At 37.2% G+C, this 19588-nt stretch overlaps 1 protein-coding gene across 1 annotated transcript in view; it reads left to right on the top strand.

Annotated features, from left to right (window-relative positions):
- The window catches only part of nbas (NBAS subunit of NRZ tethering complex), a 202701-nt gene that overhangs the window by 17058 nt on the left and 166055 nt on the right, over positions 1-19588 (top strand). The window contains exons 6-11 of the mRNA XM_055016167.1: positions 1463-1506; positions 5262-5395; positions 9396-9529; positions 12392-12490; positions 17742-17880; positions 19525-19588. Of these exons, the coding sequence (XP_054872142.1) occupies positions 1463-1506; positions 5262-5395; positions 9396-9529; positions 12392-12490; positions 17742-17880; positions 19525-19588 (614 nt within the window). The remainder of the gene's footprint in view (positions 1-1462; positions 1507-5261; positions 5396-9395; positions 9530-12391; positions 12491-17741; positions 17881-19524) is intronic.

Below are 19588 nucleotides of genomic sequence, written 5' to 3'. Positions count from 1 at the left end.
AATTATTACATCAAATATATCATTACATAGCCTGCGACGATTGTTAGTGTTTTCTTGTCACTATGCATACTCTAAGTTTATATAAGTGAAAATAAAGAAGAATAAAAAAGAGATTTTTCGCAAAGAAACTCCGTCTTATGTTTTTTGCGACATGACGCTGCTTTACGTTCTTTGATTGTCGCGCGGGTTTGCTTTACGTTACTTAACTCATGAGTGCTGAACGATGGACGCGCAACAGGTAGGGCTGGTCAGAATAGCAGTTCCTGGGCTCCGGATATTCGGGCCCTTTTAATGACGAACATTCGGTCCCCTCCTTAACGTCCGGGGGGCGGGGGAATTTTACGGACGGACGGAGGAACGGCCCGAATATTCGGTTCGGTCCGTGAGGTCAGAGGCGGTGAGCTAACGGAGGAAAGAGACGAATTTTCGGCTCGGTTCGTAACGCCCGACGGGGGGTGGAGGTAGGAGGGGGCGGGGGGCCCAGCACTACTACAGAGACACAAAACGGCCACAAAGAGACACAAAGCGACCACAAAGCGACACAAAACGGCCACAAAGAGACACAAAGCAACCACAAAGAGACACAAAACGACCACAAAGAGACACAAAGCAACCACAAAGAGACACAAAACGACCATAAAGAGACACAAAGTGACCACAAAGAGACACAAAGCAACCAGAAAGAGACACAAAACGACCACAAAGACACACAAAGCAACCACAAAGAGACACAAAACGACCACAAAGAGACACAAAGCAACCACGAGACACAAAATGAAAACAGACAACACGCCACTACGAAACACAAGAACAACAATTAAAGAGACACAAAACAACCACAGTGGAACATAAAATGACTGTAAAGACACCGAAAATGACCACAAAGAGACAGAAGACGACTGTAAAGTGGCACAAACCAACTGCAGAGTTACACAAAGCAAACACAAATGACACAAAACAGCCACAAAGACACACAAAATGACCACAGAGACACAAAACAACCACAAAGACACAAAATGATCAAAAAGAGACACAAAGCAACCACAAAGAGACACAAAACAACCACAAAGACACAAAATGATCAAAAAGTGACACAAAAGGACCACAAAGAGACAAAAAAGAACCACAAGGAGGCACAAAATGACTACAGAGAGACACAAAATGACTACAGAGAGACACAAAAGGACCACAAAGAGACACAAAATGACCACAAAGAGACACAAAACATCAAAGTGATATCAGGTGAACAGATCTGTCTCCAGAGACTAACTAGAAGCTCCCTGATCTTTTGTTAACAGGAAGTCATTGTGATCGATTTTTAGAACTCCAGTCTGTTGTGTTGCTGTTAAACTCTGTAAAGCTGGTTGTTGTGTGTCCCTGTTGTTGTTGTGGTTGTGTAATGTGAGTGTTTAGCAGCTGAAATCAGCTCCTGATTGTGTGTTTAAACTTGTTTCCTCCTCAGGTCTGTGAGGGACGACTTTGGATCCGTTATTGGGAAATGTCAGGGTAAGACTTTCTACGGTTCTGTTACTGATCACACTGAACTATAAATAAAACATAAACACAACGTTAGATTTATTAATGTGGTGACCACCAGTCTGTGTTTAGAGGTTCAGCTTATCTGTAATTAGATTCTGAATAATCCAAGTTTGAGATATTTACTACAACCTCAGCTCTGTGGATGTTTTGTGTTGTTTTCCAGTCTGTGTTTTTATGATTGTATTTTGCCATTTTTGTTGTTTTGTGTGTCTTTGCAGTTGTTTTGTGTCAGTTTGTAGTCATTTTGTGTGTCTTTGTGATCGTTTTGTGTGTCTTAGCTGTTGTTTGTGATTTTCTGCAGTCATTTTGTGTCGTTTTTATGGTTGTTTTTTTTCTGTTTGTTGTTGTTTTGTGTCTGTTTTATTTTTGTGTCAGTTTACAGTTGTCTTCAGTCTGTTTGTGGTCGTTTTGTGTCCTTTCGTGGTTGCTTTGTCTCCTTTAATTGCTGTCTTGTTTCTCTTCATGGTCATTTTGTGTCTCTTTGCAGTCATTTTGTGTGTGTTTTGTGTCCCTTTGTAGACAGTTTTTGTGGTTGTTTGTCATTTTGTCTCTCTTGTAGACATTTTGTGTCCATTTGTAGTCATTTCACATCTTCTTGTGTCTCTTTGTGGTCATTTTGTGTGTGCCAGTGGTTGTTTTGTGTCTTTTTGTGATTGTTTTATGTCATTTTGTAGTATTTTTATGTGTCTTTGTGGTAAGTTTGTGTCTCTTTGCAGTCTGTATTTCTTTGAAGCTTTTTTGTGTGTCTTTGAGGTAATTTTGCTTTTCTTTGTGGTAGATTTGTGTCTATTTGTTGTAATTTTGTGTCTCTGTGGTTGTTTTGTGTCTCTGCAAACATTTTGTGTCAATTTGTAGTCGTTTTGCATATTTTTGTGTCTCTTTCTGGTCATTTTGTGTGTCCTAGTGGTTGTTTGTGTTTCTCTGTGGTCCTTGTGTGTCCTTGAATGATTGTTTTGTGTCTCTTTGTGGTAGATTTGTGCGTTTTTGAGGTAATTTTGTGTGTCTTTCTGGACAAAGACAAACATGTTCTAGTGGATCTCAAAGATACTGTAAATGAGCAGAATATGGATATTTTGCAGGACTTTTGCTTACATAGTCACTTTAATGCAAGACCTCCATTTATAATGGAATATTTTACATTAAAGTCTCTACTTTGTTTAATTAGGATTTCTCATGCAGGGATTTAACTCGTAATGGAATATTCTTTCTTTTTTTTGCTTCTTTGCCGTATTAAACTGCAGTAAACGCTCTGAATTCTTCCTCAGAAAAGCGAACTGAATGTCAGCAAAGAGCCCAGAATGAAAATTGTCTCCTTTTCTTTTCTTTTGTGGTGTATTTGTTCTGCTGTTACTGTTTGTTCTGGTTCTTCACGGCGTTGATATCATTCGCCGCTGGGCCTCCTTCCTCCTCCTCCTCTTCTTCATTCCATCTCATCTCCTTTTTTTCTTTCACTTCATTTCATTTCACAGAGATTTGTCCTAATGGATTCTGCTCTGATCCTGCCTTTTTTTTTTTTTAATGGCATTTTGCTTTTAATGGATGAACGTGCACGGCGGCGGCGTGCATGTCTTTTTTTTCCTTTTTCTTCCATGTGCTGCATCCACACCTGAGCATCACTTCACTGTCTGGCTGTTCCTCCCTCCCTCTCTCCCCCCTCCGCTGCATAATTCATCAGATCTGATGACCGGCCGGGTGTAATTCTGCACAACTTCCCCAGTAAAAGGAGGGAAAAAAAAAACAGCCGCAGCATCCAGAGAAGCCATCTATGTGGAAATGGAGCTGCGGCATTTATGGACGGGAGATTGAAGCAGAGGAGACACTCCGGCTTACATAACATCTCCATGTTCTCCTCCTGAACGTCGGGAGTCTCCGAGGTGCTCTAAATCGCCTCCTTCGGATTCGGGGAGCTGTTAAACCTCTCGTATCGCTGCCTCCCCTCCTCCCTCCGTGTTTGTCTGTCTCGCCTCCCACCTCTCCTTCGCCTTTGTTCTTCATTTAAAATTCTAGTCATACAATATCCGATGCCTCCGTTCGTTGGCGCTATCGCCCACGGGGGGCTGCGGCAGCCAACAAACCCGGCACAATAAAGCCGACAGCGCTGTTATGTGATACCAGCACAACCATAACGTCCCTCTTTCAGAACTTTATTGGCGCCCCGCGGTCCGCCCAGATAAAGCCCAGTGTTGTGTCTGCTTGGATGCTTTAAAAAATGGAGTAATTAAACATTTTGCCGCCTGCCGTCTCGTGATAATCGGAGCGAGGATCGGAGGCCCGGCCGGCTCGTCTATCAGAGGAGCCTTGAGGAGACGCCAGCAGGCTGAACGTGCTTCATCACGGAGATACGGTTCCACTCGCAGCTCTGCTGAGCCAGCATGTTGCTAAAACAGAAGCCGATACTTCTATAAAGCTGGATTTATGGTTCCCTCTCTCCACCGTCCTCCCCCCGTCGCTGTGGACGTCTGCCAGAGACAATTATTGAGATATTACTGCCGCTATCCCTCATAGATGAAGAGGATCCTCAGACACATTGTGTTGATAGATGCCATCTGGACTCATCAGATCTAGATAAGACCAGAGAGTTCTCATCTGAATTCATATGAAGCCAGAAATGAGGTCATATTTGTCCAAGATGACAAAAAAGTCCAAAATGACTAAAAATGTGTCCTCAATGAAGAAAAAAATGTCCAAAATGAGTCAGAAATTGGCCACTATGACAAAAAAGATGTTAAAAATCACAAAAAATTGTCTCAAATGACTTCAAATCTCCACAGACTGGCTTGAAAATTGCCCAAGAGAACAAAAAATTTGTCCAAAATGACTTGAAATGTGTCGTAAATAAAGAAAAAATGTCCAAAATGAGTCAAAAATTAGCCACTATGACAAAGATGTTGAAAATAACTAAAAATGTGTCTCAAATGACTAAAAACCTGCCCAGAACAATTTCAAACTTGTCCAAAATGACTTCAGATTTGTCTCAAATGACTTAAAATGTGTTCTCAATGCAGAAAAAACATGTCAAAAATGAGTTAAAATTTGGCCACGATGACATAAAAGATGTTAAAAATAACTAAAATTTGTCCCAAATGTCTGGACACCAGCCCAGGATGATTAGAAAATTGTTCAAAATCTCATAAAACTTGTCCAAAATGACATAAAAATATGTCCTCAATGAAGAAAAACATGTCAAAAATGTGTTAAAAATTGGCCACTATGGCATAAAAAGAAAAAAAACTTGTCTTAAATGATTCGAAACTGGCCAGAACGATGTCAAAATAGTCCAGAATGGCTTCAAATTTGTCCAAATTCATGACAAATATGTCCAAAACTAATCAAAAATTGGTCACCATGACAAAAAAGGTGTCCAAAATGACTTCAAATTTGTCCAAAATGCTAATTAATATGTCCAAAACAAGTCAGAAATTGGCCACTAGGACATAAAAGCTGTCCACAATCACTAAAAATTGTCTCAAATGACTTAAAACCTGCACAGAATGATTTGAAAATCGTCCAAAATGACTTCAAATTTGTCCAGAATTAAATACAATTTGTTCTCAGTGATGAAAAATTGTACAAAATGACTGAAACTGAGTTTACAGAGCTTTTTCATGTGCATTCAGGCAACTATATGAAACACTGAAGGGAAGGAGGAACTAAAGAACACTCTATAAGGTAATTTAAGTAAACCTGTGGTCCTGAACCTTTTGTGTTTTGTCTTCCTCCAGTTCCGAAGGATCCCAGCCCTCAGTGGCGGCGGGTGGCCTGGAGCTACGACTGCACCCTGCTGGCCTACGCCGACAGCACCGGCACCGTCCGACTCTTCGACCTCATGGGCAGCGAACTCTTCGTCATCCCGCCGGTACAAACACAACAACATATCGGTCCTCTTCAGGGTTACTTCCCTAGTTCAGAGCATTTACTACCTCCCAGTTAGCATTTTATATGTTCTGAAAAGGTTCTAAGTCCTGCAGAGTTGTTAGTTACCTCAGATCACTGAAGCAGCTCTACTGAGGAAATAATTCCTTGTTTGAGACCAAACTAGTCTCTAGCACGAGTTATGCTAACAGATCACATGATGATTTATATAGTATAAAGTCCTGGACTTAGGAGGGAGAGAGAGAATAATTAACTTTAGTCTGGACCTCAGGGTTTGTGAGTTTGTAGACTTTAAACATGGATAGAAATAAGAATAAGCAGGATGAAATTATCAAAATTAGTTAAAAATGGTCAAATATGACAAAGACTATGTCCACAATTAGTCAAAATTGTCCAATATATCCCAAAAAAGATGTCCAAAATGATTTAATGATGTCCAAAATGAATTAAAAAATGTCCACAATGACTTAAAATTTGTCCACAATGACATAAACGATGTCCAAAATGACTTAAAGGTGTCCAAAATGACTAGATATTTTGAACTGATTTTTACCCATTTTGGTCACTTTGTCGTCATTTTGGACATTGTTTTGACTCATTTTGAACATTGTTTTGGACATTTTTGTGGCATTTTGGACATTTTTTTTTTACATAGTTTTGGAAAAATACATTTTGGAAAATTTTGGACAATTTTTAGTCAATTTGAACATTGTTTTGTCATTTTGAACATTGTTCTGGTCATTTTGGACATTGTTTTGACTCACTTTGGACATTTTTTTTCCATCAGTTTGAACATAGTTTTGATCATTTTTGGACATTTTGTAGTCATTTTGGACATTGTTTTGGTCATTTGGGATTTTTTTTGGTCATTTTGATTTTTTTGTCGTTTTGGACATTTTGTAGTCATTTTGGACATTGTTTTGGTCATTTTAGGCATTTTTTAGTCATTTGGGAATTTTTTTTGTTATTTTCGACATTTTTTAGTCATTTTGGACATTTTTTAGTTATTTTGGACATTGCTTTTGCAGTTTTGTCAGACTGTACCTTAAAATGGGGACACGTTTCAAAAGTTTTGTCTGTATCTGTGACAGTTGATGAAACTTCCTGATGGAGCCTCCAGAGTTGAGTTGTGCAGCTACATTTACTTTGCACTTTGAGCTGCCTGTCACCTTCTGAAGAAGAAGAACAAACTCTCTTTGTCTGTCACGGCTGCTTTCTAATTCACCCTCTCCACTTCTTCCAGTCCTCCTCTCTCCGTCTTCGTCACCTCGTCTCTTTAATTTTTCACGTGTTCGTCGCTTTTCTTCTCTGGTGTCGCTTCCAGTCCGGCTTGGCTTTAAAGCCTCCGTGTGCTCCGGATCGGCGTTTCCATCCATCACTCTGGGCTCGTCTATCTGGCCCGACACTCCGCCGTCTGTGATCCTTCAGTGCAGCTCTGCTTTGTTATTCCTCTTGTTTTCGGCACCGCTAAGTGAACACACTAGTGACTTTGCTGCTATTTCTGGAGGAGACGATAAAAATAAGCAATTTGACAGAAAAAAATGTAAAAATCCTCCCCGGTTTTCTCCGTTATCTTTTTGTTCCGTCTTTTTTCCCCTCTCCCTCGTCGCTCACTTTCTTCTCTGTGTTCTAGCTCTTTAACAAACTTTGCTGCTGTGGCCTGTGTTTATGTCTAAAATGTCCAAAACAGGTCAAAAATTGGCCACTATGACAAAAAAGATGTCAATAATGACTTCAAATATGTACAAAATGATGACAAAAATGTCCAAAATGAGTCAAAAATTAGCCAATATGTCAAAAAAGATGTTTAAAATGATTTAAAAGTGATCAAAATTTGACTAAAATGTGTCAAAAATAACATAAATTGTGTCCTCAGTGAAGAAAAAAAACCGTCCAAAATGAGTCATCAATGGGACAATGTGACAAAAAAGATGTCCAAAATGACTTAAATTGCTGCAAATCTGCCCAAAATGATTTGAAAATTGTCCAGAAATGACTTAAAATTGCTGCAAATCTGCCCAGAATGATTTGAAAATTGTCCAAAATGACTTAAAAATTGTCTAAAATGACTTAAAAATTGTCTAAAATGATGACATATGTCCAAAGCTAGTCAAAAATTGGCCACTATGACAAAAAAGATGTCGTAGAATGACTTAGAATTACTGGAAATCTGCCCAGAATTATATGAAAATTATCCAAAATGACAAAAATTTTTCCAAAATTACTTAAAATACATCCACAGTGAAGAAAAAATGTCCAAAACGAGTAAAAGAATTGGATGATATGGCAAAAAAATGTCCAAAATGACTTCAAATTTATCTAAAATAACCTAGAATTGATCTTAAATGACTTCAGATTTGTCCAAAATTAGCTAAAATGTGTTGTCAATGAAGAAAAACAAATCCAAAACGAGTCAAAAATTGGACAATATGACAAAAAAAATGTTTAAAATGATTTAAAAGTGATCAAAATTTGACTAAAATGTGTCAAAAATAACAAATTGTGTCCTCAGTGAAGAAAAAAAAACGTCCAAAATGAGTCATCAATGGGACAATGTGACAAAAAAGATGTCCAAAATGACTTAAATTTCTGCAAATCTGCCCAGAATGATTTGAAAATTGTCCAAAATGACTTAAAAATTGTCTAAAATGATGACAAATATGTCCAAAGCTAGTCAAAAATTGGCCACTATGACAAAAAAGATGTCTTAGAATGACTTAGAATTACTGGAAATCTGCCCAGAATTATATGAAAATTATCCAAAATGACAAAAATTTGTCCAAAATTACTTAAAATACATCCACAGTGAAGAAAAAATGTCCAAAATGAGTAAAAGAATTGGATGATATGGCAAAAAAATGTCCAAAATGACTTCAAATTTATCTAAAATAACCTAGAATTGATCTTAAATGACTTCAGATTTGTCCAAAATTAGCTAAAATGTGTTGTCAATGAAGAAAAACAAATCCAAAACGAGTCAAAAATTGGACAATATGACAAAAAAAATGTTCAAAATGACTTCAAATTCGTCTCAAATAGCTTAAACTTTATCTCAAATGACTTCAGATTTGTCCAAATGACTTACACTGTCGTCAATTAAGAAAAACATGTTCAAAACAATGAGTTAAAAAATTTGTCACTATGACAAAAAGATGCTAAAAATGACAAAAATTTATCTTTAATGACTCGAAACTGCCCAGAATGACTTAAATTGTCCACAATGATGACAAAAATGTCCAAAACTAGTCAGGAATTAGCCACTATGACATAAAAGATGTTAAAAATGACTTAAAATTGCTTGAAATCTGCCCAGAAGGATTTGAAAATTGTCCAAAATGACTAAATTTGTCCAAAATTGCTTAAAATGCGCTCTCAGTGAAGAAAAAATGTCCAAAATGTGTCAAAAAATTGACCAGTATGACAAAAAAGATCTTTAAAATGACTTAGAATTGGTCTCAAATAACTTGAAAACTGCCCAGAACAATATCAAAATTGTCCAAATTGGATAATTTTTTGTCATTTTAGACCAATTTTGAGTCATTACAGACAAATTTAAAGTAATTTTGAACATTTCTGTTCAAATTCTATGTCATTCATGGAAAGTTTTTGGTAATTTGAATAAATTTGAAGTCATTTCAAACATTTTGGGCAAGCGTTGACTCATTTTGGACAATTTTTTCTTAATTTTGGACATTTTTTCTTAATTTTGGACATTTTTTCTTAATTTTGGACATTTTTTCGTCATTTTGGACATTTTTTTGTCATTTTGGACATTGTTTTGATCATTTCATCAAAATTTGACATGTCGGTTATCTTTTTGTTTGGCTCAGTTTCTTCTCTGTGTTTTGTGTTACTACGTGTCTTTGTAGTTTCCCCCCAGAGGCCACAAACCGATACATGATTCTACATATTTCTCTGTGTCTTTTGATGTCCTCAGTCGCTCTCACACCGTTGGTCTCTCTTGTGTCTGGCTCTTGATCCAGGTGGTGAGTTTTCCGGGGGATTTCAGCTGTGCGGTGGCCGGTTTAATCTTCCTGGAGTACACGGCGAGCGCTCAGTGGTCAGCAGAGCTCCTCGTTATCACGTACGGAGGCGGACTGAAGAGCTATTTAGTCAGGTAAGACCGAAATGAAGCCGCTCTCCTCGACATAACGACTCCTACTTATCAGACATGAAACCTCAGGTCGAAACAATGATGGAGGTTTCTTATTATTTACATTATTACAGGATGGTGCTGCCTTTTTCCACAGCTTACACTTTCCTTTCCATATAAAATGAACCAAGTCTAACAGAATATGATTATATTAGACAGTGAATCGTATCCAGAAGATGATCCTGGTATGAAATATTGGTAAAAATATGACCTGTTTTTTACTAGAACTGACCACCCACTTATCACACATACTGATATGAGCCTTGAAATACAGACACTTTAGATAGTTTAAAAAAAGGCACTGATTAAAGAAAAAAGCTCCAATTAAATCTGGACTAGAGTTCACCAGAAGACGTGTGGAGACTCTGAAGACACCTGGAAGAAGGTTCTTTGGTCTGAGGAGACCAGGATGGAGCTTGTTGTCCATCAGACTAGATATCAAACACTGAACATTATCACAAAGTATTTGAGCATTTGAACATTTTTGTTCAAGTTCAAGGTAATTAAAGGCAAATTTTAAGTAATTTTTAATAAATCTTAAGTCATTTCAACATTTTGGGCAAGCGTTGACTCATTTTGGACATTTTTTCCTCATTTTAATTTTTTTTTCAGAATTTTGGACATTTTATGTCATTTTGGACATTGTTTTCATCATTTTGGACATTGTTTTGACACGTTTTGGACATTTTTCCCTGATTTTGGACATTGCTTTGGTCATGTTAGACATTGCTTTGATGCGTTTTGGACATTGTCTTTGCAGTTTTGTCATGCTGTATGTTAAAATTAGAGCCAGTTTGTGGTGTGTTTTCTGCTAACACTGATCTATCCGTCTCTGAACACCACCTCCTCCTCCTCGTTTTGAATATCTGATTAATAACGTCTGATTCTGATTCCTCCTGGCGGCTGCCCTACCTTCCCTTCTTAATTCCGTGGCGTTATTTCACAGATTATTTCCCGTTACGCCGTTCGCTGCCGTGTCACTGCGAGGTGGAATCGAATCTCGATCAGAAGCTCCTTCAGCTCCACGCTGATGTTTGCTGATTTATTTTTCTATTACTGTAGATGAACTGTGTGAGCATGACGAGGTAATTAAGACGTTTGTGATGGATTCGAGTTAATTTTCAGCGCCGTCGTTCCTCCTCTTCCTGCTGCTGCCTTCCAGTGTTGTCGCTCAAACACTTTAAATTAGAATCTCAGAATTACAGCCGACAGTAAGTCACCTAAAGTATGAACCGTCAGAAAACTGCAGCTGCTTCATTTCTGCTCTTTACGCTGTGAGGAATTATTTCCTCAGTCCCACATCCAAACACAAACTATGCAAAATCTCAAAGTACACAATCTAATTTTGATTGCTCGCCTAAACTAGATGATATATTTTACCATGTCTCATGTATAATTAAGTAATATGTATGTATTAACAGCTGTATGACTGTAAATCTGAACAGAAATTGGTGTATTTCAGCTACTTTGTATTTTGGAATTGCTTTATTATGTAATGAAATTAGACATTGAAAAAACATGGTTCTACCAAACTGCTAGCTGGTCAGGAAACGTCTTTCTACCCACCAGATGACCGTCACTCATCCGTTCCTGTCAGGAATCATCCTCAGACCTCCAGGAACCTTAAAAATGAGTGGACACTGTAGAGAAATGGAACTTGTTGGACAAGGACAGTTGGAAAGCGACTTGTTGAAGCTGGTCTGAAGCCACACAGGACAGGAAGAAGCTCTTCATCAAGGAAAGACAGAGGAAAGCTGGTTACTCTTTGCTGGGATCACAAGGATTGGACTGTTGATGATTGGACTAAGGTTCTCTTCAGGGATGAATCCAGTTTTCAGTTCATGTCCACTCCAGCCAACTTCCTGGTTAGGAGGAAGTCTGGAGAAGCTACAAACCAGACTGTCTGGCCCTACAGTAAAACATGGGGGTGGATCAGTGACCATCTGGGGTAGTTTCAGTCTGGGTGGAACAGGGTGAATGGAACTGTGTGAAATGACAAAAACGAGACACAAAAAGACAAAAACGAGAGACAAAATGGAAAAAACGAGAGACAAAATGGAAAAAACGAGACACAAAATGGCAAAAACAAGACACAAAATGCCTCCTCAATCACCAGATCTAAATCCAACTGAAAACCTGTGGAAAACCATCAGACGCTAAATGGAGAACCACAAGCCCAAAAACAAAGCAGGTTAGTTAGAATTAGTGCAACAGTAATGGGCTGCTGTGATCAGAAGCTGGTGGAGAACATCCAAGACGCATGGCTGCAGTCATCAGAAACAATGGTTATGAATCAGTACTAACTCCTGTGTGGATCATGGGACTAAAACAGACAGAAAAGAAAACATGGAATCCTAAAAGCTGTTTATGGCAGCACAATGCAGTAGCTACTGATGGAAGAACTGAAGAGATTTAGATTATTAGCAAGAAAACCACGGAAAATGTCTGATATCAGCTCTGAAATTAAACTCTTATAACCGATTTGTGTTCTTATCATTATATATGTCCAAACAAATGTACCTTTAGTGGTACCAGGCATTAAAATGAACAAAAAATTAAAGAAAACAAGGGTGGTACACATGTAACTCGCCAAGGCACACAGACTGTAATTGACGTCCATGCCCAAAACACAACAGGAAGAAATTTGAATTCTGTGTCATATTTTGGACGATTTTAGATCATTTTTGGACATTTTCAAAAGCTAGAATCCCAAACAGTGTAATACTTCCTTGAAAAAGTCTTTGTCTTTTCCAGCATGGGAGCCAAGCAGAACTTCCACTAGAACCACACTTGATCATTTAATTGTCTTTTTTCTGTCTTTTCCAGTGTGGGAACCAACCAGAACTTCCAGGAGAACCACACCTTCAGCTTTTCATCCCACTACTCCGGCGGCATCACGTCAGCGATCTACCACCCCGGTCACCGGTACGTCAGCCTGGAGGCCTGTGTTGAACAAACCTCCCATAACCAGCGTTTTTTTGTTTTTTTTTTGTTTTAATCCATCAGCGGCAGAATAATTAATGCCTGCAGCCTCCGTTTGACACCCGGCATGTTTTATTTTCTGAGTTGGCTTCCATTAGAGCGCCATTTCATCAACGGTGTTTTTCATATTCACATGTAAATCCTTTGAAATGCAGATGATTGATGATATATAAACGTCTGAATGTAAAAGTTTCTGACTGATTTCAGACGCTTTCGTCATTTGAGCTATCGTCAATATTCTCCTAAATATGTATTATATCGATTAGAGCCCAGATTCTGCTTTTTAGTTCCTTTTAGTGTGTTATAAAGCTGCTCTCTGGTTCCTCTTTTATTCAGTTTATTTACAGTATCTCATAAAAGTGAGTACACCCCTCACATTTCTGCACATATTATATGTTTTCATGGGACAACTCTGAAGAAATGACACTTTGATATGATGTAAAGTAATCGGTGTACAGCTGATATAATGGTAAATTTACTGTCCCCCATCAAGCTAACATTAGCCACAGAGCTAAGGTTAACCACCATACTAACATTAGCCACAGAGCTAACAGTAGCCACGAAGCTAACATTAGCCACAGAGCTAACATTAGCCACAGAGCTAAGGTTAACCACCATACTAACATTAGCCACAGAGCTAACATTAGCAACCAAGCTACAGGTTAACCACCGAACTAACATTAGCCACAGAGCTAACATTAGCCACAGAGCTAAGGTTAACCACCATACTAACATTAGCCACAGAGCTAACATTAGCCACCAAGCTACAGGTTAACCACCGAACTAACATTAGCCACAGAGCTAACATTAGCCACCGAGTTAAGGTTAACCAGTGAACTAGAATTAACCACCAAGCTAACATTTACCACAAAGCTAACATTAACAGTAGCTCGGTGTCTAATGTTAGCTCAGCAGCTAATGTTAACTCTGTGGTTAATGTTTACTCTGACTAATTGTAGCTTGGTGGCTAATTGTAGCTCGATGGCTAATTGTTGCTCAATGACTAATGTTAGCTCTATGGCTAATGTTAGCACTGTGGTTAATGGTAGCTCGGTGGCTGATGTTAGCTCTGTGGCTAATTGTAACTTGGAGACTAATGTTAACTTTAAGGCTAATGTTAGCTTGATGGAGGACAGTAAATTTACCCTGTTATACCAGCTGTACACCGACTACTTTACATCGTATCAAAGTGTCACTTCTTCAGTGTTGTTTCATGAAAAGATGGAATTAAATATTTACAGGAATGTGAGGGGTGTACTCACTTTTGTGAGATATTGTATATTGAAACATTTTAACCCATTTTTGGACAGTTTTTCCACCATTTTGGACAAATGTTAAGGTTTGCTTTTTGTTATTTTGAACAGTTTTGACTCATTTTGGTCCATTTTGGACATTTTTCATGTCATTTTGGACATTTTGTAACTCATTTGGGACATTATTTCCATCATTTTAGACATTTTCTAACTCTTTCAGGACATTAGTTCCAACGTTTTGGACAGATTTAAAGTCTTTCAGTATTTACTTGTCAGTTTGACTTTGATGCATCAAATCATAGCCGATTGACAGCAGTTTCCCGAAGGTGATTTTTCTTGCCAGTAGACCGAAAAAATGCAATTATAAACCTGCATATAAATGTGCATAATTTCAGCTCCTTAATGCCTCACAGTCGGCTTCAACTGAACCTTTTATTTTAAATTCTACAGAGGAGGTTTGCATGCAGGTGATGATGATGGTGATGGTATGGGATGAAAAAAACAGCCTGAAGAAGAAACAAACAGACTTTATTATTTTAAGACATTTTTTCATTTATTGCTGCTTTTTTGTGACTGTAAAATGTATACAGACCTGAATTTAAGCCATTTTTAGACCGTTTTAAGGCCTTCTGGACAGTGTTTAACTCACTTTTGATATTTTAAAATTATTTTGGACAAATCTTTTGTCTTTTTGGACATTTTTTCGTCAGTAAGGATGACTTTTAAGTAATTTTGGTCCATTTTTGTTCATGTAAAATGTCTGCAAACCTGAGTTTGTCAATTTGACAATTGCTAAGGCGTTTTGTACAATTGTTTTTAACTCATTGTAGACTTTCTGTCATCCTTTTGGACAATTTGTAGGTACTTTTAGACAAATCTTTTTTTCAGTTTGGGCAATTTTTGGTAATTTTGGACATGTTTTTGTCGCTAAGGACACATTTACAGTTATTTAGGTCCATTTTGATCCATGCAAAATGTATGTAAACCTGAGTTTAAGTAAATTTTTGATGTTTTTTCATCCTTTTAGACAAATTATAAGTCATTTTAGACGAACTTTTGTTTTTTCCGGCTTTTTTTTTGGTCATTTTCAACAAGTTTTCGTCAGAAAGGACAATTTTATCAAATTTTAGATTTTTTTTTTCATCATTTTAGACATGTTTAGTCAGTTTGGGCAATTTTTTGTAATTTTGGACATGTTTTTGTCAATAAGGACACATTTTAAGTCATTTTTATCCATTTTTGTTCATGTAAAATGTATGTAAACCTGATTTCAAGTCATTTTTAGACAATTTTTAAGTCATTCTGGACAGTACTTAACTAATACTAGACATATTTCCATAATTTTAGACAAATCTTTTGTCAGTTTGGGCATTTTTTTTTGTCATTTTGGACATATTTTTGTCAATAAGGACAACTTTTAAGTCATTTTGGACATTTTTGTCTATGTAAAATGTACGGAAACCTGATTTTTTTTAAGTCATTCTGGACAGTGTTTAACTAATATTAGACAGATTTTCATAATTTTGGACAAATTGTAAGTACTTTTAGACAAATATTTTGTCATTTCGGACAATTTTTTTGTCACAAAGGACAAATTTTAAGTCATTGTGGTCCATTTTTGTCCATGTAAAGTGAATGCAAACTTTTCTCTGTCATCTTCAGAGAATTATTAAGGCGTTCTGTATCATTTCTGTCGCTGTGGAACGAAGCCAGAGAACACTGAGGAGTAAATGAAGCGATCACTTTAATGTGAGACGTGCAGGAATTCGCTGCAGAAGTCCAACCCGTCCTCGGCCTTTCCTCGCCGCCAGGAGCCCAAAGGTTTCGGTTAATCATGTCTGGTTCCCGGCCGTGACCTCGCTGTTTTCAACGCTCCCCAGATTTAGTTTGGCAGCTGAAGCTGGGTTTGGCAGCTTAATGGGTTCTGGCAGCTACTGTGGAGTGTTTGCCAACTGATAGATGAGATAAAATTTTAATGATCCCAGTGTGGAAACTGGGTCAGCATCAGAGAGGAGAGAAGAGAAGGTGATCCTCTGGAAGGAAGGAAGGAGAACAAACCCAAATAATGCACAGATTACTTTATGACGCATGTGTGGAATATGCAGATGTGCAACAGGAATAGTAGAAATACCGTAGATGAAACCTCAAGACCTACACAAAGGAACCTCTGTGGTTTTAGATCAAATCCTGGTTGTTTTCGACAAATATTGTATCATTTTCAGAGAATTAAGAGTAATTTAGGTTGGGTTTTTAGGCATTTTATGCTAATATTAAGTCATTTTGATCAAGTTTGGTTGTTCTTGTAATTTGGGACACAATTTAGTCCCTTCTGACAGATTTTTGGTTGTTTTAGATCAATTTTAAGTAATTTGTGTTATTTTTAACTAATATTGGTGAAGTTTTGAGTCAGCTTTGATGCATTTTTTGCTTCTGTTTCTTAGAGTTTCTACTTCAGGGCCTGTATTTTCAGTGTGTTTGTTCTTGATTGCTGCTAAGAACAAACAATTGTGATAATATCACTGCAGCTGTTGAGAGATTGAGAGGCGATGCCATTTAGAATCTCTTGACATTTGAGTGATGCAGCTCAGAGATGTTCTCCTCATAGTTCCTGTGTGGTTTGGGTGCAGCAGGGGGCAGTGTTGAGCTGAATACCGCCTCCTCCATGCATCATTGAACCACTGCAACCACTGACCACTGAGGTGTTTTCTTTCTCTCTTTTAACTGAACCATCGATTCCAAACACACTTTTTACTTCTGATAAATCACGTTTTAATCCCCTGATTTGCTAACCGGCTTTAATTCTGCGTCCTCGGTGTAAATAGACGTGTTGATCCGCCGTCAGGAAACCCAAAATAATAAAAATAATAAAAATATCTGTTAGTTTTCAGGCTGCTGCTGGTGGGGGGCTGTAAATCATCCAAAGCCTGCTGCTGCTGCAGCATCATGGCCTGGAGGGCATTATGTCGTTTTAGGACAATTACTAAAGAATTATCTACGATTTTTACCTTTTTGTTATCATTTTGGAGAAATTGTAAGTCATCCTAGACATATTTTTTGTCATTTTGGACATATTTTTGCCAATAATGACAAAGACATTAAGACATTTTTGGACATTTTGTGGATTCAAATGTTGGCAAACCTGAATTTAAGTCAGTTTTTGACAATTTTGTCATAATTTTTTACCAATTTTAAGTCAGCTTAGACAAATCTTTTTTCATTTTGGGCAATTTTCAGTCATTTTGGAAATGTTTTCGTCAGTAAGGACAAATTTTAAGTCGTTTTGGTCCTTTTTTGTCCTTGTAAAATGTATGCAAACCTGAGTTTATGTCATTTTAAGACAATTACTTAGGCATTTTGTGCAATTTTTTAAAATCAAATTTTAGACATGTTTTCATAATTTTGGACAAATCTTTTGTCATTCGGGGCTATTTTTAATTATTCAGGACATTTTTTTCATCATTGAAGATGAGAAGTCTTAAGTTTTAGTCATTTTGGGTTCATTTTTTATTTTTTTTTATCATTGCGGGCAGATTTTAAGTGTTTTTGGTCCATTGTTGTCCATGTCAAATGTATACAAACCTGAGTTTGTCATTTTAAGACAGTTACAAAGGTGTTCTGGACAATTTTAGACAAACCTTTTGTCATTTTGGGCAGTTTTATTGTCATTCAGGTGGATTTCGAGTCCTTTTAGGAAAATTTTAAGGAATTTTAGATTTTTTTTTAGCCTCAAGGACAAATTTTAAGTCATTTTAGACAAAATACAAGTCACTTTGGACATTAAACTGGCATTTTTCTGACAAATTCCAAAGTATTTTGGACTTTTCTGTCATTTTTGGTAATGTTGAGTCATTCTGGGCCTGTGTGGAATCATTGTGGACATTCGTCTGTCTTTGTTTTCTATATTTTGGTCCCATAGTAATAATAGTATGTTTTGTTTTCAGTCTGTTGCTGGTGGGGGGCTGTGAATCAGGCGATGACGGTCCATCCAAGGCCTCCTGCTGCGGCATCACGGCCTGGAGGGCTCTATCGGCTTCTCCTCACTACAAACAGGTCAGCAGCTACGAGGACGACGTCGGCACGGTGAGGAAACCGCTTTAGTTTATCACAGAAATACACTACATCCATGCAGAGACGATGTGGTGGAAGTTTTGTGTCTCTTTTTGATAGTGTTGTGTTTCTTCATAGTTGTTTTGTGTATTTTTGTAGTTGTTTTTTGTCTTTATATAATAGTTTTGTCTTTTTATAGTTGTTTTTATATCTTTATGCAGTGATGTGTCTTTATGTGGTGTTTTTGTGTCTTTTTGCAGTGGTTTTATGTCTTTATGCAGTATTTTTGTGTCTTTATGCAGTATTTTTGTGTCTTTATACAGTATTTTTGTGTCTTTATGCAGTGGTTTTGTGCCTTTATGCAGTATTTTTGTGTCTTTATACAGTATTTTTGTGTCTTTATGCAGTGGTTTTGTGCCTTTATGCAGTATTTTTGTGACTTTATGCAGTGTTTTTTTGTCTTTATGCAGTGGTTTTGTGTCTTTTTGCAGGGGTTTGGGGCTTTATGTAGTGTTTTTGTGTCTTTTTGCAGTAGTTTTGTGTCTTTATGTAGTCTTTTTGTGTCTTTTTGCAGTAGTTTTGTGTCTTTATGCAGTGGTTTTGTGTCTTTATGTAGTAGTTTTGTGTCTTTATGCAGTATTTTTGTGTCTTTATGCAGTGGTTTTGTGTCTTTATGCAGTGGTTTTATGTCTTTATGTAGTAGTTTTGTGTCTTTATGCAGTATTTTTGTGTCTTCATGCAGTGATTTTGTGTCTTTATGCGGTGTTTTTGTGTCTTTTTGCAGTGGTTTTATGTCTTTATGTAGTGGTTTTGTGTCTTTATGCAGTATTTTTGTGTCTTTATACAGTATTTTGTGTCTTTATGCAGTGGTTTTGTGCCTTTATGCAGTATTTTTGTGACTTTATGCAGTGTTTTTTTGTCTTTATGCAGTGGTTTTGTGTCTTTTTGCAGCAGTTTTGTGTCTTTATGTAGTGTTTTTGTGTCTTTTTGCAGTAGTTTTGTGTCTTTATACAGTGGTTTTGTGTCTTTATGTAGTAGTTTTGTGTCTTTATGCAGTATTTTTGTGTCTTCATGCAGTGATTTTGTGTCTTTATGTGGTGTTTTTGTGTCTTTTTGCAGTGGTTTTATGTCTTTATGTAGTGGTTTTGTGTCTTTATGCAGTATTTTTGTGTCTTTATACAGTATTTTGTGTCTTTATGCAGTGGTTTTGTGCCTTTATGCAGTATTTTTGTGACTTTATGCAGTGTTTTTTTGTCTTTATGCAGTGGTTTTGTGTCTTTTTGCAGCAGTTTTGTGTCTTTATGTAGTGTTTTTGTGTCTTTTTGCAGTAGTTTTGTGTCTTTATGCAGTGGTTTTGTGTCTTTATGTAGTAGTTTTGTGTCTTTATGCAGTATTTTTGTGTCTTTATGCAGTGGTTTTGTGTCTTTATGCCGTATTTTTGTGTCTTTATGTAGTAGTTTTGTGTCTTTATGCAGTATTTTTGTGTCTTTATGCAGTGATTTTGTGTATTTATGCAGTATTTTTGTGTCTTCATGCAGTATTTTTGTGTCTTCATGCAGTGGTTTTGTGTCTTTTTGTAGTAGTTTTGTGTCTTTATGCAGTATTTTTGTGTCTTCATGCAGTGGTTTTGTGTCTTTTTGTACTATTAGTGACTAACTGGTGTCTCCTGTGTGTTAGAAGCAGAAGAGAGGTTTCTTCAGGATGCCCAGCTTCAGGCTGTTCTCCAGACCAGGAGATGAGA

This window comes from Amphiprion ocellaris, chromosome 12 (genome assembly GCF_022539595.1).
Source record: "Amphiprion ocellaris isolate individual 3 ecotype Okinawa chromosome 12, ASM2253959v1, whole genome shotgun sequence".
In the NCBI taxonomy this organism is placed as follows: domain Eukaryota; kingdom Metazoa; phylum Chordata; class Actinopteri; family Pomacentridae; genus Amphiprion; species Amphiprion ocellaris.
Note: the sequence above shows the minus strand (reverse complement) of the source record. Positions and strands in the feature narration are given on the sequence as shown.